The sequence below is a fragment of the Panthera uncia genome, chromosome F2 (genome assembly GCF_023721935.1).
Source record: "Panthera uncia isolate 11264 chromosome F2, Puncia_PCG_1.0, whole genome shotgun sequence".
Taxonomy (NCBI): domain Eukaryota; kingdom Metazoa; phylum Chordata; class Mammalia; order Carnivora; family Felidae; genus Panthera; species Panthera uncia.
The window spans coordinates 38,202,276-38,228,703 of NC_064812.1; the positions used below are offsets into that span (position 1 = coordinate 38,202,276).

At 36.1% G+C, this 26,428-nt stretch overlaps 1 protein-coding gene across 1 annotated transcript in view; it reads left to right on the plus strand.

Moving 5' to 3' along the window:
• Positions 1–26,428, plus strand: part of STK3 (serine/threonine kinase 3) — a 195,137-nt gene that overhangs the window by 55,180 nt on the left and 113,529 nt on the right. Inside the window, 2 exon segments of the mRNA XM_049632679.1 lie at positions 2,824–2,961; positions 13,944–14,069. Of these exon segments, the coding sequence (XP_049488636.1) occupies positions 2,824–2,961; positions 13,944–14,069 (264 nt within the window).

A 26,428-nucleotide genomic window follows, 5' to 3' on the forward strand; every position in this document is an offset into this window, starting at 1 on the left:
CATGAGGATTCCAACTGCTCCACATCCTTGCCACCACTTGTTATTTTCTGATTTTTTTTCTTTAATAAAAGCCATGCTAATGAATGTGAGACATATCTCATTGTGGTTTTGATTTACATTTCTGTAATGATTAGTTATGTTGCGTACCTTTTCATGTACTTATTGGCCATTTGTATGCTCTTTGAAGAAATACCTATTCGAGTTCTTTCTCCGTCTTTTGAGTTGGGTTGTTGGTTGTTGAGTTGTAGGAGTTCTTTATACATCCTAGATATTAAACCTCTACCACACATAGGATTTGCAAATATTTTCTCCCATTTCGGTTGCCTTTTCATCTTATCGATAGTGTCCTTTGATGCACAAATTTTAAATTTTGATGAAGTCCAATTACCTATTTTTTTTCTTTTGTTGCCTAGATTTTGGGGGTCACACCCAAGACATTATTGCCAAATCCAATGTTTTGAAGCTTTCCCCCAACGTTTTCCTCTAAGTTTTATAGTTTTAACTCTTATTGTTATGGTCACTGGTCCATTTTCAGTTAATTTTTGTATATGGTACAACATAAGAATCCAAATTCATTTTTGTTGCACCATTTGTTGAAAAGACTGTATTTTCTCCACTTAATGGTCTTTCCCTCATTCATTTTTCATTGAATGACCTTCACCTTTATCGATGGTCACATTTGTGATTGTAGTAAGTTTTAAGGTCATTTCTGTCACTGCCTTATCATAAAGGCTTAAAACTTGCTTATGCTTTCTTCTCCGCTTGGAAGAGGAGGGCCTATGAAGACAAATACGTTGAAAACATCACCAATTGTCATTTCTCTGTTCTCTTACTAGCTGCTTGTTTAGATTCAGTAACCCTCTTTGCTTTGTACTTCACCTTCTGCTTCTTGAAATATAGTAGAAGCATTAGAATACTTTGCTAATCTTTTAAATAAAGGCCTTTTGTGGGTCTAAAATTTTGGTTTTAAGTCACTTAGCCTCTCTGGCCTTTTGATTCCTTTTCTGTTAAATGGTTAAGCTAAATGATGTGTCATATATCTTTTATTATGGAAATTCTATGATTTTAAGATACTTGTGAATGACTTTGAACAGTTCATAAACTCCAGTGGAGAGTGGAACAGTTTTATTATAGCAACAAAATACATTAAAACTGGTATCCCCAAGAATGTATTATCTTTGTTACTTTTTCTACAGCTGTGGTGTTTTATCCATATATGAACAGAAGTTTTAAACATAATTATGATTACTTTCAGTGGTAAAAAAAAAAAAAAACTGGTTTCTGAGTATTGCTGTGGTTTGTAGTATTGCCATTTTTATTTTCTTTATGCAGTAAGGAAATTTGTTTATACATGAAGAGAGAAGACCACCAAAGCCAGGCAAAAAACTGAGAATAGAACAGAGACAAACACCTCCCTTCTAGAAAGTCCAAGAATTCTGCAGCCCAGAAGGGAGTTTTTTGGATGTTTCACCCTAACTACATCTTTGAGGGGCACATGTTTGTATGTTGCATATGCATATATTAAGATTGCCAAAAGCCATTTTTTCCTCATCTCACCTGTTGTGTTGACTGTATAATTATATAAATTTACTTGTTAAACTACAGTTAGTTATGGTTGAATTCATTTTACTTTGTAAAATTTTTGTCCTGGCTGTGTTTACCTCTTGTTTATTAATAACATTATGGAAAATGAAAATGGTAATAGCAGGGGCTCTTAGGTGGCTCAGTCAGTTAAATGTCCAACTTCGGCTCAGGTCATGATCTCATGGTTTGTGGGTTTGAGCCCCGCATTGGACTCTATGCTGACAGCTCAGAGCCTGAATCCTGCTTTGGATTTTGTGTCTCATTCTCTCTCTGCCTCTCTCCAACTTGTGCTCCGTCTCTCTCTGTCTCTCAAAAATAAATAATGTAAAAAAAAATTAAAAGAAAATGGTAATAGTGTTTATTGAGTGCTCGATACATTTGTTTTAACTTTATTGTATTTTCATTTTTATATCTTTTCAAATAAAATGATGTTTTAGTGATAGTATTTTATCAGGAACTATTATAGATGCCCCAAGAGAGAAGTAATTTCATTACATACAGTGATTTCCTAAGAACATTAAGAATTAATTCTCTTGGTTGAGAAAGGATGACTGGACAGCTAGGAGGACAAGGATGGCAGGAAGGCTTTTTAAAACTTTTGAATTTTGAACTTTCTGAATGTATTTAATTAGTTCTAAGTTATAAATACTAAATTATATCATTAATAACAAATTTAAATGGTATATTACCTTTAATACTTTTCATTTGGAATCCTGATTCATGTAGTTAGAAAAGGAAACAAAAGTTTCCTTGGCTCTATTAGTATTATTTCTAATCACGGTAGTAATTTTATTTATACTTATATATTCTGGATTGCAGAAACAAATTGGACTGCTGCTATCCATTTTGAGCAGGAATACTTATATGAAACTGAAATGGGAAGTAAATCTGGCATGCAATAGCAAAATTAGGGAATATATCTGTTTAATTAGAGAATGTTCCTAATTTGGTAAAAGGGTTAGAATTGCAGTCTTTTTTGGAGACTGATTAAAAATAATAGATAAAATAAAGAATGATGTGCTCAATGAGCTGCAATTCAAATAGAGGAAATTTAATGGGAAATGATTACATTAGTAGCAGATGGACTTGCTTCCTGAATTGCAATCTTACTGGAAATCCTAGAACAGCTTAAATTTGTTTTTCAGATTTAGGGTCTGATAGAAAGATAGAGAGATTTGTTTTTTTGGTGTGCTGTTGTGATTCTTACTTAATTTCTTTTGGCTATTTCATTTTTGCTAGGCTATTTTTATGATTCCCACAAATCCACCACCAACATTCAGGAAGCCAGAACTTTGGTCTGATGATTTCACCGATTTTGTTAAAAAGTGCCTCGTGAAGAATCCTGAGCAGAGAGCTACTGCCACACAACTGTTACAGGTCAGTGCTTATGCCTGAAAGGGAAAGATATTTTCTTCATACCTTGTAGCTTTCTCACATTGACCAGAATTGCTGTGGCTTTTATTAACCGATTTCTCAAGATGTAAACCTCTGAGGAAATATGGATTGACAAAGACACACACACCATTCTTCGCCTACCTGTTCTCTGTGTCTCGATTTTCCTTTTCTGTTTTCCAAATTCAGTCTTCTGTCTTTTCCCTTTTTTCTATCTTTGTTGTTGTCAATTCTTCCCTCCAAAGTTGTTTAAAACAAAACTTCTAAAAGGTTCTCAGTGCAGAAATGAGTTATTTTCTCCACTGTTCGTATTTTTTGTGCTTTTTTCCCCTGCTGTATTAGTCCTTGGCCCAGCATTTCTTTCTTCACTTTTTGATATACCATAAGGTATATAAATACAAGATCCCTGAGCTCCTTGAAAAGACCTTATGTTGTGTATATATATTGATTACATGATTACCTAAATACTTTCAGTACCCACCCCCAACTACAAGCAGACTCTTTATCCAGAGTGTCAGGAGGTTTTATTTTTTATCTACGTTGGCATTTATTGCGATTAGAAATAATTTAATACTTTTGATAAACATCTGTGTCTTTATTTTCCCAACAGAATTGGCTTAGACCTCTAAGCTAATAATCAATTGATATTTGGAAAATAATTCTTGATATTTGGAAAGGAATTCTTTTTTGACCCAGCAGTTACACTTCTAGAAATTTGTTCTACAGAAAATGTTAACCATTGCTGACATAACTTATGTGTCGAAGTATTCATAGTACATTGTAATGACAGAAGATCAGAAACAACATAAATATCTGCCAACAGTTGGAAGCAATCTAAGGTCCACTGAGAGGAGTAATTGGCAGAGTATACACACCTACACATACATATATGTATATATCATCATAATTTATTATATTATTATATTCATTATAATATTCAATCCTATATACCCACTGATATGTCCTATTAATATATAATCAGTAATATCATATAATAATCATATGTTTAATTATAATGTCTTTCATTTATAAATCGTGTGTGTGTGTGTGTGTGTGTGTGTGTGTGTATGCACCAATGCTTGCAGTGGAGTAGATCTGGAAAAATAATCAAGAAACTGACCTCCAGAGTAGATAACAGTATGGCTAAGAAGCAGGAGTGGGATAGAGACATACATTTTGCTGAATGCTCTTTTTGAGCCTTTTGAGTTCTATGTTATATGCAAATATTGCCTTTCAAGAATTAATTAATTAAAACTTTTATTTTGAGATATTGTCAGCATTACAGAGGAATTTTGAGCACATAAATCAAGGGCCAGTTGGTATTGTTATCATGTTGAGTATCCAAATTATTCATCCCCAAGGAAGACCAGAAAGAAGGAGGGGGGAAGCAAAACAAAAAGTGGGACAGATAGCACAAAAAATGATGGTTAAAATAAATCCAAATATATCTGGTAACTGATATTTTGGATAATGTAACCAGTATTTCTTTGTAGTCTTTCTTCCATAATCTTTTCTAATCTTAAGAAAAGATACTCTGGTTTTTGTTTTGTTTTTTCCCACTTTGAGTATTTAGGATAGAAAAGCAGTTGAGAAATACTCTAGTATAATTCCCTTATTTTGTGGATGAAGGTCTTGAAGCCCCAAAAGGTTAAACGACTCACTGAAGATCACACAGTAAAAGTGACTCTTGTGGGTTTATTCCATTTGTCCCCCAGCTCCACTCTTTTTCCACTCTTTTCTGCCCAAAAAGTTGGCCTAGATGGGCTACATTAACAAGCTCTGTTACCCTTTAGCCTCTAGTTGGGTTTGGCTTAACCATCCTTCTTTATAACAAGAACTGTATAGTGCATATGAGCCAATATTTGCTTTCTTGATTTTTTTTTTCCTATTGTGCTATTGTTAACCATTCAAGGCCCTTTGTTATAATGTGCCCTTGCTTGTCTAGCCTCGTAACTGCCCTTTGCTACTTCTCTTTTTCTTCTCTATAAATTTTGAAATAATGGACTTGTAGTTTATTATACAGACCATGCTCTTTCAATCCTCTGTACCTTTTTTCACACTGTTTTCCCCAACCCTCCTAGTTAAAAACCCCCTTCACCAACAGTTTCCTTCTTACTCTTCTCTAATTATTTCTAATTCAAATTAGGTACTCCTCCAGGAAGCCTTCCTCTCTCATCCTTGTTAAGGCTAGTTGTCATTCCTCAGTGTTCCCAAAAGTGCATATCATTTACTGGTATCCAGTACTTAATACATGTATATCAGATAGAATAATTATCGTGAGTCTCATTAGTCTCATTTGAGTCTTATTTGCTAGATGCCTGGAATCCGTTCTGTCTCTTAAAGGAGTTTTGCATATGTCTTACATATTATGAGTTGAATTATAACTCTCAGAGGACAGTCTTATTACCAAGTTTTAGTGGACACATCTATAGCCTACATGTACAGGTTATACCATGTTGATTTCTAGACCCTGATAAACAGTTTTTAAGAAATTCATGCTGAATTTTTTATAGTGTTTTTTTCTCCAGGGCACAATATAAATAATTGTGTAAGCTTAAAAGAATCATAGACTGAAAAGATCCTTTGAAATTATTAGTGAACTCCTAGTAGTTTTTAAAAGATGAGGAGATTGAAACCCCAAAGATATTAAAGGACAGGGTTCAAGTTCAGCCTAGTGGCGCTAAAGTTCCAGATCTCAAGATGGTCCTTGTATCTGCTGGTGGGCAGCCTAGAACCTGAAGTCAGCTCCTGCCCCAGGATGTATTTCTGTGAGACTGTGAGGTTGACTGAGATCTGCCATTATTTGAATTGACCCCTGAGCTTGACTAGAACAGATGATGTCATGGGTTACTCTGTGAACTCCCATGGAACGTGACTTATTCTTCCATTTCACCAGTTCAACTGAAGAGTAGAACTTTATCTACCTTGCTGTCCCTCCCATTTATAATAGTCAAAATATTTTCTATTCATACATAGAGATCTGTGTCAAACAGTGGTAAAATATTTGCTTTAACCTTTAAACAATTGAGAAAACTCAATAAGGATAATCTGTTGTATTTACCCTATTTTTGCTCTTTCCATTGTTCTTTCTCCTAATGTTTCACAGTCCCTTCTTTTATTACTTCCTTTGTGTCTAGAGGACTTCCTGTAAGCCATTCTTTTAAGGTAGGTCTGCAGTAAGAAATTCTCTTAGTTTTCCTTCATATGAGAATATATGGATTTCCTTTTCTTTCCTGCAGGATATTTTCACTAGCTATAGAATTCTTGGTTGACAGGTTTTTTTTTTCCTTTCAGCACTTGAAAAATATTGTGCCACTTCCTCTGATATCACAGTTTCTTATGAGCACTCTACTGTCTCTTTGTTGGATTGTTTTACCCCTTGCTGTTTTCAAGATTTTTTTTCTTTGTCCTAATTTTCACAGGTCTAATTATGTGTCTGGGTATGAATTTCTTTTGGTTTATCCTGTTGGGAGTTTGTTTACCTTCTTAAATCTGTAGGTTTTTATCTCTTACTAGTTTAGGAAAGTTTTTGGTCATTATTTTTTCTAATGTTTTTTCAGTCCTATCCTCTTTCTCTTCTCTTTATTATGACTCCATTGATACAAATGTTAGACATTTTGTTTTAGTCTTACAAATCCCTGAGATTCTGTTCATTTTTATGCTAGTCTATTTTCTTTCTGTTGTTCACATTGTGTACTTTCTACTGTTTTATATTACAGTTCACTGATTCATCCCTCTGTCCTCATCTGCTGATGAGCCCAATCATTGAGTTTATTGTCATTACTGTATTTTTCAATTCTAACTTTTTCATTTGTTTCTCTTTTATATCTTCTATTTCTTTCTGGAGACTTTCCAATTTTTCATTTGTTTACAAGCATGTTTGTAATTACTTGTTGAAGCATTTTTGTGATGACTGCCTTAAAATCCTTGTTACGTAATTCTTTTTTTTTTTTTTAATTTTTTTTTAACGTTTATTTTTTTATTTTTGAGACAGAGAGAGACAGAGCATGAATGGGGGAGGGTCAGAGAGAGGGAGACACAGAATCTGAAACAGGCTCCAGGCTCTGAGCTGTCAGCACAGAGCCCGACGCGGGGCTCAAACTCACGGACCGCGAGATCATGACCTGAGCCGAAGTCGGCCGCTTAACTGACTGAGCCACCCAGGCGCCCCCTTGTTACGTAATTCTAACAGCCATGTTATCTTGATGTTGCTGTCTGTTGACTGTCTTTTCCCATTTTAGTTGAGATTTTCCTGCTTGTTGGTATGGTGAGTGTTTTTCATTTGGAACTGGGACATTTTGGGTATTATGGTGAGAGTGTAGATCTTATTTAAATTTTCTAACAGGTGTCCTCTGATGCTGCTTCAGTGAGGGAAAGGGGCCCCATCTCATTTCTGCCAGGTAGCAGTAGAAGTCTGATACCCCCACTTGGTCTTCTTTGACATGTGTGTGCTGGGGTCCCTTATTACTTACTGAACAGGGGTGAGGGCTGGGGCGCATCTAGTGGCCTCTCCTAGAACTGCAGGGCCTCATTATAGCTTGCTGGTGATGCAAGTTCTGACTCTCCAGTGGGCCTCTGTCTGATTCCACTCCAGCAGGGAGGGGGTGGTTTTGTTTGTTTGTTTGTTTCATTATTGCCTGGTCGGGGTATAAGTCCAGCCTGCAACACAGTCTCCGCAGACACTTCACACCGGCAGGGTGGCTGACAATTTGTTATACACCCTGATAGAAGTGAAAGCCCTAGCCTGATACTTGGTCTTCTCTGATACCACCTCAGTAGAAGGATTGGACAGCCTCCAGAGGTTGGAAGTCTAGGTTCCTCATTCAGCCTTTGCTGGTGGGGGAGGGGTCAGTGTTTTCTGTGTAGTGTTTGGCTGGACTAGATTGGTTGTTACCTAAAACTTTTGTCTTGTTAGCTGTCCTTTCCTGATCTCTTGGCTTGAGAGAGTAGGCTTTTGTAGGGTTTTTGTTTTTTCACTTGTGACCATTGGTATTTCTTAGTTGTGCTGGCTTCTCTAGTACCTGATCTGGGATAAGTGAGGTAAAACAGAAAACCATGGAACTCAAAGCTGTGTTCTACCCCAAATTCCAGAGTCCCTACCCATTTTGCCACCTTCTCTCCATCTTTCAGAATCTTCCTATGTTTTGTCCAGGGTTTTAATTGTGCTTTAATGGAGAGTTACAGGGAAAAGTATGTCTATTCATTTTGTCCAGAAGCAGAAGTCTCTTCTTCAATTCACTTTAAATTCTTGTTTGCTATGAAGTTTTTTTGAATAAATCACTAATTTGAATTCTGTCAGTTCAGAAATTGGTAATTCAGAACATGAACAAAATTTAAGAGGCACTATCTCAGATTTTAGAAGAGGTAATTTTCAGGCAGCCTTATTTTAAAGATACATGGTCAAGAATGTGGTAGGTTGATTTGGGGTATTTCCTGTCACTACAACATTAGTTCAGGTGTTTTATGAATTCTCACCCTTTTTTAGTTAAAAAACATTTTTTTTAATGTTTATTTTTGAGAGAGAGAGAGACAGACAGAGTGTGAGCAGGGGAGGGGCAGAGAGACAGAGACACAAAAACTAAAGCAAGCTCCAGGCTCTGAGCTATTAGCACAGAGCCTGATGTGGGACTCGAACTCAGGAGCCATGAAGTCATGGCCTGAGCCAAAGTCGGATGCTTAACCAAATGAGCCAACCGGGTGCCCCTCACCCTTTTTTAGTTTTGATTTTCCTTTAGATGCATTTCGAAATAGCCTTTTAGAATTTGGTGTGCTTATCTTTTTCTTACTGATTCTTTTAAAAACTCTTGTGATCACCTTCTTGTCTGATATAAATGTTACAAATAAACTTTTTAATTCATATTTTTTGTCATTTATGCATTTTTAAGTTATATGTATCCAAATCATCTTTTTCTTTTGTTTTATAGCATTGGATTGAACATATAAATATTCTCATATATTACCCTCTTGTTCTCTGTGTTTCTATTTTTTTAACTTTCACCTCCTTTCATCTATCTGGAATTTATTTTCGTGTTTCTGTGATAAAGATCTAGTTTAAATTTTCCCACAAAAGACAGGCATTATCTCAGCACCAGTTTAAAGTTATTTTTCCTCAGTGATTGAAAATGCTATCTTCATAGTATGACTGTTTATTTTGTGTATTATATTCTATTTCTGGGGACATTATATTTTGTTTCATTGCTCTTCCTATTCTTAGAGTAGTACCACATGCTTCTCTAGGCATTTAACAAAAAGATGTAGCTTCTTTTTACTAATTTTCCTGTTGATTCAATCTGATTATAATATTCAGATAGTTTTTAAATTTTTTTTTGCCTATTTTCTCAGTGACCAAAAAAGCCCCACTATTTCCTATGTCTTATTTATTTAGAACTTAATTCTCTAAAATTGTTTTGAATCATAATGTTGTATTAAGTTTATAACTATGTTTCTTTATATTACGTCCCTTATAAACATTAAATGACTGTTTCATCATGTACTGTTTGAGCCTTCACTTCTATTTTATTTGGACCATTTTATTCTTGATACATTTTTGTGTTTGACTACTATTTCATTGCCTATCTTTGACTTTTAACCCAAGTTTTTCTTAGTATGCCTCTTATAGAAACATGAGTTAGACTTATTATAAATATATCTCATTTAGAAAGTATGTAGTTGAATTTATCTTGTAATCTAAGTGTCTTTTAGTGCTTAACTACAATACTATTTAATAAATGGAAATTCAACCCATTTATTTACATTGGTGTATCTTAATAAAATTTAAATCACAGTTGTCATGTTTTACTTTTGTCAACTTGTTTTCTCTGGTATTTGTAGTTATTATGTTGCTTTGCATTTTTAATTTTACCATCTGCTACTTTATTTTTATTTTATTTTTTAGAGAGGGGGAGGAGGCCGTGGGACAAAGAGAGAGAATCTTAAGCAGGCCACACTCAGCATGGAGCCTGATGTGGAGCTTGACCCACTTCCCTAGGATCATGACCTGAGCCAAAATCAACAGTTGGATGCTCAACAGACTGAGCCATCCAGGCACCCCACTACCTGCTACTTTAAAAAAGCCTTGAAAAACAGTCTTTAAAAATCAGCCAGGGGCACCTATGTGGCTTAGTTGGCTGAGCGTCTGACTTTGGCTCAGGTCATGATCTCATGGTTTGTGAGTTTGAGCCCCACATTGGGGTCTGCACTGACAGTGTTGAGTCTGCTTGCTATTCTGTCTCTCTCCCTCTCTCTCCCTCTCTCTTTCTCTCTCTCTCTCTCTCTCTCTCTCTCTTCTTCCCTCCCTCCCTCTCTGCCCTTCCCTGCTTGTGCTCTGTCTCTCAGAATAAATAAGTAAATTTAAATCAGCCAGTGTTTGATAAAATTTCTCTTCTGACTGTCAAGAATCCTCAAATAATATGGCCTTGTTCCTCAAGTATGCTTTTAACTTTTTTAGCCAGTTCCTCTTTGTTGGTCAAAATTATACCTGTAGCAGTTATGTAGAGAAGACATGAGTGCAAGTGAAATCAGATATGCTGAGATTTTGAGATTAAGAATGTTGAGCCCTATAGACTAATAGTAACATAATACTGAATAAACTTCATGAAAATAAAATTGAAGTAGATTGGATGAATCATATATGTACTTTGGTATTTTTTAAAGATAAAACTGTGGCTTGCAGGATTGGCTAATAATTTTCCCTGAGAAGATAAAGTATAATACAATTTGAAATTTCTGTGCCTTTAAAAAAATTTTTTTAACATTTATTTTTATTTATTTATTTTTTCTTTTGAGAGACAGAAACAGAGCCTGAGTGGCACAGGGGCAGAGAGAGGGAGACACAGAATCTGAAGCAGGCTCCAGGCTCTGAGCTATAGCACAGAGCCTGACACGGGGCTCGAACTCACAAACTGTGAGTTCATGACTTGGGCTGAAGTCGAATGCTTAACCGACTGAGCCACTTAGGTGTCCCATCTGTGCCTTTTTAAAGAAGAACAATTCTGGGGCGCCTGGGTGGCTCAGTCAGTTGGGTGTCCGACTTTGGCTCAGGTCATGATCTCATGGTTCCTGGGTTCATTGGGCTCTGTGCTGACAGCTCAGAGCCTGGAACCCGCTTCGAATTCCATGTCTCCCTCTCTCTCTGCCCCTCCCCACTTGTGTGCTCTCTGTCTCTAAATAAATAAACATTAAAAAAAAAATAAAGAAAAATAATTCTACTAGTTCTCAGTTTTTTGTACTGTTGGTCTTCTTCCACTTCTGTTAATATTGGTCACTAAATCCTTTTTAAGAGTTCTTCTGTGAGAGTCACTATTTCCCCTCACTTGTGTGAGCTATTTTTTTCACCCATGTTCTTAATAATTTACACTTGTGTTATTATAGTCTCTTCCCACTCTATTTCATGTCTAAACTCTACTGCAAGATTATGCTGTCAAAGACATTCTTTTCCTTACATTATTTTCTTGCTTATGTAATTGAAGTGGCTCTCAGAATCCAGGCATCTCATTTTTAGCATTTATCCTTCTTGTTCCACTGTTTTCTGGATCTAAATTCCCGGAACCCCATTTCTCTAAATAGTGTTTCTGTTTTGGCTAGGTGGATCTTCCTACTGTGTTCTGGCATACATCTCTTATCTTTGTGTGTTTGTTCATATTGTTCATACTTGTCCTCCTCCCTAAAATGGTCTGTTTCTTCTGTGTGAGGTATCTGAGATTGTCACATTACCTTTTCTTCTGCTCTTACATTTCTTAATCATAAATCATATAGTCTGCATCAAACCATCATGAATGTAACTTGTATGTCACATTGTAATTTTCTATATGTATCTTTTATTTCTTATTCTAGATGATAAGTTGCTTAAGAGCAAAGAACATATCTTCAATTATTACTTTTTGAGACCTTTCCACAAGTGTTCTCAAAATTTTTAGAGTCGAACTGGGGTTCCTTCCTGCTCACAGCTCCACCATCCTCTGAGACACTGTATTTGTCTGTTTTCCAGCTTCGTAGAAAGAGACGAACTCACGGAAGAGTGCATAAGGATCAGATCTGAGAGTGGAACACACCACTTGTACTCACAACCCATTCATGAGAGCTTAGTCACACAGTCACAACCAACTGAAAGGGGGAGACTGAGAAATGTAGGATCTAGCTGGGTTGCCATACATCCAATCCCAACTCTGTTTTAGTGGATGACTGGGAATCTGCACTGCAGTTATGTTACTAGCTCTTAATTTATCTGGCGATTAGTTTGTAACTGTTATAGAAGAATTTATTGGTTCTTTGCCATCAATTCTAGTATTTCTGTAATCTGGCAAAATTCTTCCATATAGTTTTCCCAAATGATATGTTCACCATTTTATTTTTTTTAAATTCTATTCTAAATGTGTATAATTTCTTCTTTAGCACTATTTTTTTGTCTTTAAGAATATTTTTATGTTCTGTTGATCTTTATTAAAATAACTATCTATGGATATGTAATATGAAAATTAACATTTTGAAACTGTATTGCTGCCTCAAAATAAGGTTATTTATCTCAAATTGTATTTGTAACCTGTCCCCTACTTTCTCTCACACTCCTTCTCCCTTTCCCCAATAAAAAAGTCATTGAAAACCCAGGTCTATCCTGGTGGTTTTCCTTCTATTTACCAGAAATATAGCAAACTCAGATATTTTCACTAGATCAAGATGCTATAAAAAAAGAAGTTAAAAGGTGTTTTATACATAGCATAGAAGTGAGACAGTATTTATTTTCTGAAAAATATTTCCTTTATTACTGTTTCTCCATTGGAGATGATTATATTATTCAAAACATAATAAAGTAAAAAATATGTAAAAGAAGTAACAGAATAGTTGCCTCCTTTGGGCCACTGATTGTGGCTGTCAGTTTATGAAGATTAATTAAAATTTGTATGTATTACCAAAATAATTTTATTTTCATATGTAATATAATCACCAATCTCTTATTTTTTATGAGAATTTTTAATTAATTAAAAAAATTTTTAAGTTTTTGTTTAAATTACAGTTAGTTAACATACAGCGTAATAATTCGTTTCAGATGTAAAATATAGTGATTCAGCATTTTTGTATAACACCCAGAGCTCATTACAAGTGCACTCCTTAATCCCCATCACCTGTTAAGCCATTGCCCCCCACCCACTTCCCCTCTAGTAACTGATCATCACCAACCTGTTAAAAAATTCTTTATCTTTTTCACTATCTAATCTACACTTCCTTTGGACAATTATACACACATATTTTTAAAAATTTTTTTTTAATGTTTATTTTTGAGAGAGAGAGGGAGGCAGGCTGCAAGCAGGGGGAGGAGCAGAGAGAGAGGAAGACACAGAATCGGAAGCAGGCTCCAGGCTCTGAGCTGTCAGCACAGAGCCCGACGCGGGGCTCGAAACCACGAACTGTGAGATCATGACCTGAGCCGAAGTCTGTTGCTTAACCGACTGAGCCACCCAGGCACCCCTGGACAGTTATATTTTTAAATTTTTTTTAATGTTTATTTATTTTTGAGAGAGAGAGAGAAAGAGCATGAGTGGGGAGAGGCAGAGAGAGAGGAGTCTGAAACAGGCTGCAGGCTCTGAGCTGTCAGCACAGAGCCTCACTCACGACTCAAACTTCTGAACCGTGAGATCATGACCCGAGCCAAAGTCAGATGCTTAACCAACTGAGCCACGCAGGAGCCCCTGGACAATTATATTTTTAAGGGTAATGTAATGTAGTTTTATTAACAGGATTGCATGTTTTGTGTGTGCCTTAATGGTTTTCCAAAAGCAAGTAAACCCAAAAACAAAATCTTTGTTTCTAAAGCAGCTGGAATATTCTCTTTTCTTAATATATACATTTAATTTTAGTTGAAAGAACAATTGAATCCTGTGATCCTGATTAGCATTTATGTGTTGTTTTAACATATTTTAGATATAATTCAGAGAAATGTTTGGAATTTATACCGTTGAATTTTACTTTTCCAGCACCCTTTTATCAAGAATGCAAAGCCTGTATCAATTTTAAGAGACCTGATCACAGAAGCTATGGAGATCAAAGCTAAAAGACATGAAGAGCAACAGCGAGAACTGGAAGAGGAAGAAGAAAATTCGGTTTGTAATTACCCTCAAAAAGTTGATTTTTTTCCTTCCAAGTCATTTTTCTATAAATTTGGGTTTTTTTTCTTTAAATATGTCAATAGCACTTATTTTATTATGCAAGGAGATGTGTTTGTTTATTAAATTTCAAAATGTATTTTGTTTGCATCAAATGTTTGCTATCCTTTCCTGATGTCTTAAGAATTAGAGTATAGTATCTAGTATCTAGATGACACTCAGTGTCATATTTGGTCAATTTTGTGTCATATCTTCTAGAACTTTCTTTCAACTAGCTATCAATTATGCTGTAAATAAAGGGTACCACAGTAGAAGATGGGTTGCTAGAGAAAGCGGGAGGCCATATAAGAACCTACCCGTTTATCCCATTTACTTTATATTCATGCATCAGTGCATCTTAATACCAAAATAATTATGTCTCACATTTTATAATGTTTAATGCTTATGTTCTTCACTAATGATGTTTTTCTTATTTCAAATTATAAATTTTTTTCTGGTTTAAGATCCAGAGATGAATACCTCATGGTACTCAGATAATTGTAAAATCTGAAAGCACAAATATCATTTTATTTTTTTACTGATTGAAATGTCATTGATAATATCTGTATTTTCCCATAGACTTTTTTAATCTTATAGTTTTAATCGTCTACAAATAGTATTATTTTGCTAATTACATTTAGTTTTAGTTTCAGAGACTGGTTATCCAATTGGGATTTCTTTTGAAATTCTTTTACCCGTTTCACCAGTTATTAAAACTTGTATCATGTGGTAGCTGAGGACAAGGACAAATATGCATCTTTGCAGAGCTGATTTACGATCATATTTTTTAGATTTGCAACTACATCGGTTATTCATTTGGCAGTGACTGTGGACTGCCTTGTGAGACAGATGTTTTGAGCTTATATTCCAGATGTAAGATTTTTACTAATCAATTTGCCATTCAGAATTGTAAATAACATCTCTTTAAAGGTTTTTGTTTTTTTTATTTATTTACTTTGAGAGAGAGAGAGAGAGAGCGAGCATGAGTAGGGGAAGGACAGAGAGAGAGGAAGAGGGACAATCTCAAGCAGGCTCCACACTGTGCAGAACCCAAGGCGGGGCTTGAACTCAAGAACCATGAGATCATGACCTGAGCCAAAATCAAGAGTCAGACACTTAACTGATTTAGCTACCCAGTGCCCCAAGTTTTTGTTTGTTTGTTTTGTTTTGTTTTGTGTTTTGTTCCTTTGGGATTGTGTATCCACTCTATTAAAGTTAAGTAATATGGAATGAGGTAAAGACCTTGGTTCTTGCTTTCAAAGGGCTTTATAGCTCCCACCTTGGGTTCCTGTGTGATAATAGATATAGTTACTGATTTTTCTCCAGTTAACATTTGTAAATGTTAATTTTTTTCTAGATTTTTTTTTTTAGTTTTAAAAGTACTTTTGTCATATATTATTTCATTTGATCTTTAAAAAAAGGAAGATTGGTCATGTACTATATATGTTATTATCCCATTTTGCAGATGAGGGAGATTGGGTTAGGAGAGAAGTGATTTACCAAAGTTCATAAAGCTAATGAGGAACCAAGAATAAAACTAGGTCTTGTACTTGTATGCTCCCATGTTCATTCACTAATACTTTATGCTCACTTTTTAATCAAATGTTTATTACTTCAAAAATAAGCAACATTGGATTATCAAAGTTGTAAAATTTCTGAGAAGTTTATATTCACAAAAATGTCTGTTTTTTGCCCTTCTGTGGTGGTACCCATCTGCCTTTCTGTCACCTTGTGCAGTTTTCTTATGGGTGCTGGGCTGGTGGACTGCCTCCAATTATCTGTCAATGGACAAGTGATTGTTTTGCTTTGTTCTGTCTTCCTGTACTTAACTGTAGACCAGTTTCCACTTTTGATGGATAGGGAAACATTGATTACTCCAGGGCTTACCAGTTTTTACTGGTTTTAAGACCTTACGCTAGTCACTTAGGTTACTTTCTGCCACTTGAGTGATCTCTTTCTTCATTTTCTTCTTCTCCACTGAGCTCCAGCCACATTGATCTTCTTTCAAATTTTTTATTTTTAATGTGCCAGAAACCTTTCCTCCCTCTGCTTGAAACATTCTTCTTCCCAAGAACTCAAGTCACTTGGTTCTTCTCACCTTTTGAGGCTCAGCTTTAAATATCGTGTGTCCCAAAACTTAGCAGCCTACCACAATACACATTCATTATTTCGTGGTATCTGTAGATCAGTTATTTCAGAAGTGGCTTAGTTAGATGATTTTCAGGGTTTCTCATGAGGTTGCAGGCTAAGTGTTAGTGAGAACTGCAGTCAACTGAGGGCTTGACAAGAACTGGAGTTCTAAGGTAGCTCACTCATGTGGCTGTCCTGGGGCTGCTTCAGTCCCTCGCTGTGTGGACTCTCTCTAGGGCTACTTGAGAGTCTTCACAGCATGGAAACTGGCTTCTCTCAGAGGAAGTGATCCAAGAGAAAGAACAGGGAGGAAATCTCAATGCTTTTTATGACCTACTCTTGGGAGTTACATACTGGCACTTCTGCCACATTGTGTTTGTTAAGAGAAGTTACTGGTCGTAGAAATGGTGGAGTAGGGAGCTCTAAGAATCTGTGCCTCCGCAGAAACAGCCATTAAGTTGGAAAAATAACTGACAAATCAACTTTTTCAAAACACTGAAATCGAATAAAAAAACTTACAGCAACCAGGACAGTGCTTACTGAAGAAGGAGGCTGCTAAATTTTGGTAAGATAGTGTTGTGGCATTTTGGTCTACATGCCTGCCATCCCCCATTTTCTATTTCTTTTTCTTAAAAAAATTTTCTTTTTAATGTTAAGTTTGTTGAGAGACAGAGTGTGAGTGGGGGCTGGGCAGAGAGAGAGGGAGACACAGATCTGAAGCAGGCTCCAGGCTCTGAGGTGTCAGCACAGAGCCCGACACGGGGCTCGAACTTGCAGACCGCGAGATCATGACCTGAGCCGAAGTCCGACGCTTAACCAACGGAGCCACCCAGCACCACCCCCCCCCCCCCCCCCCGCAGCCCCCATATGTAGCTCAGCAACAGCCGTGGGAACAGCAGTGGAGAGAGATGGTAGGGGAGAGCAATAAGAAGCTTGTGCTCAAAAAATTGTGGCTTTGCATTTTGACCTCTCTGGTGGTTCCCTGAGGGACCAGCACAGAGACTTGCCTTTGTTTTGGCTCTGTTGAACTAGAGCAGCTTTCTGGATGGTGTCTGTAAAAAACAGCTAAATTTAGTAGAGCTAATAAACAAGTTCACAGTTGGAGGGTATAAAATCAACATACAAAAATCAGTTATGTTTTTATGTACCAGCAATAAGTGACGGAAAAAGGAAATTAAATAAACAGTTCTATTTACCATAGTATCCAAAAGAATGAAATATTTGAGAATAAATTAAAAAAAAATTTTAATGTTTATTTTGAGAGAGAGAGAGAGAGAGAGAGAGAGAGAGCACGAGCGAGGGAGCGGCAGAAAGAGAGGGAGACACAGAATCTGAAGCAGGCTCCAGGCTCCGAGCTGTCAGCACAGAGTCCAGTGTAGGGCTCGAACTCACAGACTGCGAGATCATGATTTGAGCCAAAGTCGGATCCTTAACTGACTGAGACACCCAGGTGCCCCACCTGAGAATAAATTTAAGCAAGGAGGTAAAAGACTTGTACAGTGAAAAGTACAAAACATTGCTGAAAGAAATTAAAGAGTACCTAAATCAATGGAAGGATATCCCGTGTAAATGGGTTGGAGGACTTACTATTGTTCAGATAACAGTATTTCCCAAAGTGATTCACAGATTAATCCAGTCCCTATCAAGATATCAGTGGTCCTTTTTGCAAAATGCGAAAACCTATCCTCAAATTCAGATGGATCAAAGGGACCCCAAATAACTAAAACAGTATTGAAAAAGAAGAACAAAGTTGGAGTACTCACTTCCCAATTTCAAAACTTAGCATAATGCTGTAGTAATCAAATGTGATACTGGCATAAGGATAGACATATAGACCAATGGATTAGAATTGAGAGTCCAGAAAAACCCATATGTCCATGGCCAGTTGATTTTCAACAAAGGTGTGGAGACTCTTTGGTGGAAAAAGAACCATCTCTTTAACAAATGGTAGTGGGACAACTGGATAGCCATGTAAAAAAGTGAACTTGGACCCCTACCTTTCATCATATACAAAGGCCTTTTAATGTAAGATCTAATTGGATGGATCAGCAAACCAAATATAAGAGCTAAAATGTTAAAACGCTTAGGAGAAAACAAGTAATCTACCTGACTTTGGATTTGGCAGTGGATTCTTAGAAAACCAAATCACGAGTAATAAAGAAAAAAAATAGAAAAATTGAAATTTATCAAAATTTAAAACTCTATATATCAAAGGATATCATCAAGATATGAAAAGACATGCTATGGAATGGGAGAAAATATTTATAAATTATATATCTGGTAAGGGTCTAGCATTGAAAATATATAAAGAACCGTGGCACCTCAACAACAAAAAGACCTAATTGAAAACTAAGGAAAGAATTTAAGTAGGCATTTCTCCAAAAATACACAGATGGCCAACAAGCACATGAAATGAGGCTCAGCAACATTAGTCATTAGGGAAATGCAAGTCAAATTCACCATGAGATGTTGCTTCACACTCACTAGGTGTGCTGTGATTAAACAAAAGCCAGGAAAATAACCACTGTTGATAAGGATATGGAGAAATTGGAACCCTCATACATTGCTGATGGAAATGTGAAATGGTACAGCTGCTGTGGAAAATAGTTTGGTAGTTACTTAAAACATTAGACATAGAATTACCGTATGATCTAGCAATTCCACTTCTAAGTATATATCCAGAAGAATTGAAAACAGATACTCAAATAAATACTTGTACATGAATGTTCCCAATACCATTCACAGTAGACAAAAGTAGGTTAATTGTGGTATATACACACAATGGAGTATTATTTAGCCATAAAAAGAAATAAAATAGGGATACATGCTACAGCATGGAAACCTTATACCAAATGAAAGAAGCCACACATATAAAGTCATGTTGTATCATATGAACGATCTGAAACAGGTAAATCTTTAGAGACAAAAATCAGATTAGTGCTTGCCAGAGACTGGCCAGGGGGTGGGGGAGGGGGCAGGGAAGTAGGGGAGATGGGGAATGATTGCTTGATGAGTGAAGTGGTTTTTTGGGGTGGGGGGGGTGATGAAAATAGTTTGATACCTGATCAAGATAATGGTTGAACAACCTTGTGAATGCACTAAATGTCACTGATTGTACACTTTAAAATATTTTTATGTTACTTGAAGTTCACCTCAATTAAAAAATAAAAACAAGTCACTTAGTCTGCCCCACACTTAAGCAGAGAATTAGACCCTACCTTTTCAGGGAGAATTTCAGGGAATTTATGGGCATGTTTTAAAACTAATACAAAGTGTCCTTTGGCTACGAATTATTTACATTCTTTGCCCATGTGGAATATACTTACTACTTCTTAACTGTCTCTTCTTCACTCTGAGTATTATCCCTTTACATTATCAGCTCCCAGTTCAGTATTTTGTCTTCTAGATCACATTTGGAAAGAGATGACAATCCTTCAGTCTAGCTTATCTCAGTTTGAAGACTGGCAAACTAAAGGTTAGTTATCTGCCCCCCACATACCCAAAATACAGTGCTGGGTCAGGCATAAGACTATCACTATAGACAGTTGTTTTCAAAGAGTGAGGACAGGAGGCACAATAATTAGCAGTCCATGGCAATTTTGGAATCCAGCCAAGAAAGTGTTAGAAGTTCTATTTGAGTATTTCAGTTCTATTCCGGCCCTGTTTCTCAATGACTCTTTGCTGTGCCCTCTGAGTTCTTGCTTCTGTTCTCTGTGTCTTTCTTCCTTTTTCATAGGAAGACAGCCTATGTTTTGAACTAAATTATTTTCTCAGCCCCTTCCTGCCTGTAGAAGTTTGAGACTCCAGAATCCTCTTTTCATTTTGTGCTTTGTCCTAGTGAGACCATGCTGGTGGTGTTTCTGCCAAAAAACAATTGTGTGGGCACCCTATAAATCCTATTGTGGTTCACTCCATTAGACCAGGCGACACCCCTACATTTTGTTGAAATAATTGCTTCTTTACCATGTTCTCTCCTAAGGCTGCTACGGGATAATGCCTTTAAGCTTCATAAAAGCCCTATTACGTATTTAGCTCTTTCTGAAGTCTTAGTAAAGGATTTTAAGGTCACCAGTGCAGCTTGATTTTTAGACAATTTTTTCTGAAGGTACCTTGGATTTGATGTTTGCTTGGAAGCTTTTTCATAATTGTAGCATTGTTTCCTGTCTGTTGAGGCTAGGGACTTACTAAACCAACGAGTCCTGATTCCTTTTTTAGTTACTCTTTCTTAAGCTTTTCTCTCTCCTTGTGCATTTTGTTATAAGCAGTAAAAAGAAACCAGGCATCACCTTAACACTCTGCCTAGAAATCTCCTTAGCTAGATGATATACCCAGTTTAACAGGTACATTTTTTACCTCCTGGTTACTGTAGATGACAGTGTCCTAAATTTTCTGCCACAGTGTAATAAGAATATCTTTTCTTCAAGCTTCCAGACATTTATCTTCCCTTCCTCCTTAATGATCAGTCTTCTAACAGCCTTTCATGGCTCTGTGGGCTGGTTCTAATAGTCTCTTCAAAGTGCTTCCAGCTTCTACTCGCTGTACTGCTCCAAAGCCATCCCATCGATTTAGGTATATGTTACTGAGTCCTGTCCACAGTCAGGGTGAGGGGAATTAGGTTCCACCTTTCAAGGGGAGTACTCCCAAAGTATTGTGGACAAATTAAAAATCACATCAGGTTTTTGGTTGTTGTTTTTTTGTTTTTTTGTTTTCAAATAATCCTTAATTCTTTGGAACCGACCTAGCATTTCTGAGTAAAACTATTACGTTCTTTTTTGTTGTTTTTAATTGGAATCATAAGAAAAAATTTAAAGTCTTAGCAGAGTCCTAGTTTGAACAGTATTCACGTGCTTTGCTTTCGATTATGTTCTCAGGCAGTCACTTCCATCTTGAGATCATTTGTCAGTTTCCCCCCTAATACAGTATACACACATGCGCACAAGAGCAGTGATAATGGATCTGAATTCCTCCTACACAGGTAAAAGTGTATCTCTACATTGCCAACATTTTTAGTAAATTTTTAAATCGGTAGTCATTTTCTCTCAGAAACATCCACATTAAAGGCTCAAAATCTTTCATAGTTTGTCTTTATACTGTACATTCTTTTGGGATTCTCTTGCAGATTGGCTTAAAATTGGATTACATATACAGTTTTAAAATAAGACAGCTGAATACTCATAGAACTACTGTCTCTTGATGTTCAAGGCCAAATTACATCCTTAAAGCAATACTGTATTTTTCATAAAAGTGGAATATATTTACAAAATTTGCATTCATTTCTGACAAAGTCAACCCAAAGTTTGATATAGGTTATCTATATAAATTGCAGGCATATAAGACTTTTCTTATTCAGGTTATACTAACTTATCTATAGCATTCAAGATGTAAGCATGCACTTTGGCAGTTTATTAATTATACAACAAACAGTGTACATTCCATGTAGTTCTTAATCTCTAATTAACCAATGATTTTTAAAAAGCTGGTTTTAAGTTAGCTGGTATGGTTTACTGAAATATTATACAGGCACTTGAATGAATGTTTAAATATTTATACAGTAAAAGAGTTGGTGCTTACTGTTTTTAAGTAAGAGAACAAGGCAAACACTCCACGCATGATATGTTGGATGATGACTTAAAAATGGAATGGATGGTGTTAACAATAGAATTTGTGAGATAAGGTCCAGAAGGCACCGTTGACAAGCAGTTATTTTTAAAGTAGATTACAAGATTGATAAGGAGTTTACAAGAGTTGCTTTGTCACTGGAGTTTAGGCATTTCTCATGTAGATCACAGTGTTAAGTAAAATACAAGGAGTTGAACAGATGTAGAAGAATGTTACATTAAGTGAAATGTTGAGTAAAAAATGGGATACTTCTTGATATTACATGTGTGTATATATTGTATGCACGTATCAGGCCCTTTATTTTCACTTCCATCTAAAGAAAGTGTTGTTGTATTTCATGTTAGTTTGTAATGACTCAAAGAAACAGATTTTGCCTATTAATTGGCCTGAGACTATATCCTAGAGGTTCTGTTTTTGGAAAAGAAATGGGGACTTTCTGTTGATTTCCTTATGGTTCGAACTCTAAGCTTGTCAGGCTGTGGTCCTTAATGTCTTAGAGTGGCATATCCCCTTTAAACAATTCACTGAAGCAGTAATTCTCAGCATGGGTGTGGGGAGAAATGCAGGGGTGCTTTGGAAAATTCACTCCCCTACAGATGATGATACAGCCTCCACCTGAGCATTTCTCAGAAGCTTCCTCCCTCTCCCTGCCCCTGTTTAATAAGGGAACTTCAAATCAGTCTACTTCTTGAGAACCTTTTGAACTAGGTAAAGAACTGGGTGGCTCAGTTGGTTGAGCGTCTGACTTCGGCTCAGGTCATGATCTCACAGCTTGTGAGTTTGAACCCCGCGTCAGGCTCTGTGCTGGCAGCTCAGAGCCTGGTGGCTGCTTCAAATTCTGTGCCTCCCTCTCTCTCCGCCCCAACCCACTTGCATTCTGTATCTGTCTCTCTCAAAAATAAATAAACATTAAAAAAAAAAAAAAAATAGAACAGCAGCATCCACTTCAGTCAGTCCAGAAGCCTATAATGTACCTAGTTGGTTAAACGGGGTGGGGGTGGGAGATAGAATTTATCTAAGAGTAAGAGGACATTCGGCTTGGAGTTAAGTCCTGATTCTGTTCGCATATAACTCTGTGTCTTTGGGCAAGTTACTAACCTCTCCACTTTCACCATCTGTGTAAGGGGAATTAGTGATAGACCACACATAACTCATAGAGTTCCTGTGGGGATGTGATTTTTAAAAATACATATAAGCACTTAGGACAGTGTGTTATGCGTAGTATGCCCAATAAAGTTTAGCTTTCATCTTTACTAATGCTACTAGTTGCCCCAGCAATAATGCTTATTAATTATAATATTTTAGCCATGTTTTTTTTTTGTTTTTGTTATTGTTTGGTTTGTTCAGTTTTTGGTTTCTTTGGTGGTAGTTGTTGCTGCTGCTGGTTTTGCTCCTCAAAGGGCCACCAAGATAATGTCACTGATCAGATCTGAACCAATATTTATATTCACAATTTCTTTTTAAGTATCGTAAGATAAATTTTAAGTGGCCAGATCTGTTTGGAAGAATTGGGGGAGATTTTTGTAAAACTACTTTAAGCTTATAAAAAATCTATTTGAAGAAAACCAGTAAATAAATTTATTTATTGTCATTCCTTTGCTTCCTGAGAAGTAAATTAGACTTAGTAAGGAATAACTTAAGATTAAATTATTGATCAAAATTAAAATTCTTTAAAAGAATTAATCACTTGTTACTTCTCATTTTCGCCATACAATTAAATCACAGTTCTAAAAAACCCCTACACAGTGTTTACAGAGGTATGACTATATAAATACTGTTTGCGGAGAAACGTCATAATATATTTTGGTTATGTGCTCTTTCTTTTTGTGATTTCTGGAACTAATAATTGTCTCAGTTTTTGTTACTGTCATTTATAGTTGTTGTTGTTTTTCTATGTACCTATCTAATTTTTTTTCAAATGTTACATTCCTATGCTCTGTGTAGGAGCCATAGACTCTATGTTCAAACATAGATCATTCATTAATTTTGTACTTTTTTCAACTCCTTCTTTCCTGGCCCTCTCTCCTCCTGTAATCTGTATGACTGCTTTCTAGAGTCTGGAGCAGCTGTCACACTAAGACCTCCCTGCAACATCATCCTGGGAATTTCCTTTTGCTCTGTTCTGTAATGGATCCTCTGTTCCCTGGATCTTGTCTGTCTTATTTTATTTCCTCATTTTGATGGGCCCTATCTCCCAGGAGCTTCCAGACATTTGCAGTTGTTTTGTTTTGTTTTTCATACCTTGTATATCTGACCATGTCTTTATTCTACCTTTACCCATGAGAGATTGAGTATAAAATTCTGGATTGGAAATAACGTTCCCTTAAAATTTTGAAGGCTTTGTTCTGTTTTCTAACTCAGCGGAAGACAAATGACAGTCCAATACCTGATCTTTTAGGTGTTTTATGGAAGATTTTTAGATGTTCACTTTTCCCTTTTCTTTAAAACTTCCATGGTGCTGTGCCTTGTAGATATTTTTTCATTCATTGTGTGGAGTGTCTTTTGGCCCTTTTAATTTGGAAATACTCTTAAGTGCTGTGTAATTTTATTTTTGCTTTTTCACGATACTTTTACCTCATTACTTCTCTCTGTTCTTGTGCATTTTCTCACTCTGGAACTGCTTTTGTTTGTTTATTGGACTTCTTAGACTTACCATTCAGTGATCTTTTCTGTTCTTTTTCTCTTTTTTGTTTTTTCTTAGAGGTCTCCTCAAGTTTATCTTCTACACCTGTTTTTTCCCCATGTCAAATATTTAATTTCTAAGATAATCTCCTCTTCTTCGTTGTTATTGTATTATCACTTTGAATTTTCTTTTGCTTCCTACCTTGTCTATGTTTCCTTTGTTTTGATCTGTGACTTTTCATTTTATGGACTTTCTTCAAAGGTCTAGTGATTATATTTGATATAAGCACTAAAATTGCCTACTGGAAACTCAGTGTGTAAGAGTGAACCTTACTGTAAAAGATGTTAGGAACCATTGTTCTGGGGCCTGAATTTGCTTGCTTTTTGTGACTTCTATTAAGTTTTAGATTTCTTTGGTCTGCTGAATTAGCTATTACTTATATATTTATCTGCTTTCTAGCTTCCAAATTTGGGGACATGTCCTGTTTGCTGCTTTCGCCTTTCCCTTGATCTTTATGAGTTTATCCTTTTCTGTGCCTTTATTGTAATTTTGGAAGAGTTTTGGGAGGGATGGGCATAAACCCATGTGTTCAATCATCCATTTTAATGGAAACTCTTACAACTTGTCATTTCTTGGGTGTTCTGAATTCTTAATTTGAAATACTGAGTTTTTAATATGATATTTAATATATATTAATATATAAAACACTTCATATGTTATAATGATTATAAATTCCTTGAGTACTCATAAATTAGCATGATTCAAAAAAAAATTATGGTCTGTTCAATTCTGGCTTATTCTGGATAGTTTGTGAATCAAAGTGATCCAAGAAGGGAAGGGAAACTTCTAAAAGGTAACATTACACAAAATCAGGGTAATTTAAGGCAAGTTAGTAGTTGATAAGAATAGAAGTAAATGGGTATTTGTCTTTTTTTGAACCACTGTGTCTTTTACACCCGGTTTTCTTTAGATGATAGACTAAATGTTTTCTTTAGCTCCCAGCGTTTGACAATAATTGTAGACTAATGAACCATTATGTGATTGCTGCTATGTTTGTCTTAACATTTATATCTGTGAAGTTGAGGTTGTTGCTTTATAACCTCTTCTAATTTTCACTTATAACTTACCTTAGTTACCTGTGGCCATTTTTTTTTTTTTTAATTTGCTCCAATTTAGGAGATTCATTTTGGCTAATACCTGCTAGTTATAGTTCTGGACTGGTTACATTTTAGGGTATGCCAGGAGGTTTTGGGTGGATATTTTGATATCCTAGCTGTTTTAATTTTCATTGAAGTTTTCCCCACTCTTTTTTCCTTCTGTGTGATTATTTCAAAGATGAATGGTCTTTTCAGCATGGTGGGAGATCTGTACTGCCAAGTTTTATTTCTGCATTTATTTTATCTTAAAAAAAATTTTTTTTAAGTTTATTTATTTTGAGAGAGAGAGAGTATCCCACGCAGGCTCCGCACTATCAGAGCAGAGCCCGATGTGAAGCCCGAACTCATGAACCATGAGATCATGACCTGAGCTGAAACCAAGAGCTGGACGCTTAACTTACTGAACCACCCAGACGCCCCTCTGCATTTATTTTTATCTTGGAAGCCTGTATTTTGTGACAGCCTTTATAGTAGCTATCTTTAGCCCTGACTCTGGATTGGTCCTTATCCAGTGACTGGGCTAATATAACACAGAGCCATGTTGGCCCTAGACCATTGGAAAATTTTATAAAGCTAAATTTTGAAATACTGTAGATTGAATTCTTTTCCTAATTTTAAAAATCTAGATCTGTGAAATTCACCATACTGAGTTGCTACGGTATAAGAGTCATTTACATTTGATATTCAGTATTAATACTTGAACTCATTGTGGATCCTGCTTTTTCCATTCTCAGTGAGTGCAATTTCCCAAGAATTTATGAGTTATACCAATATCAACTTATAATTTT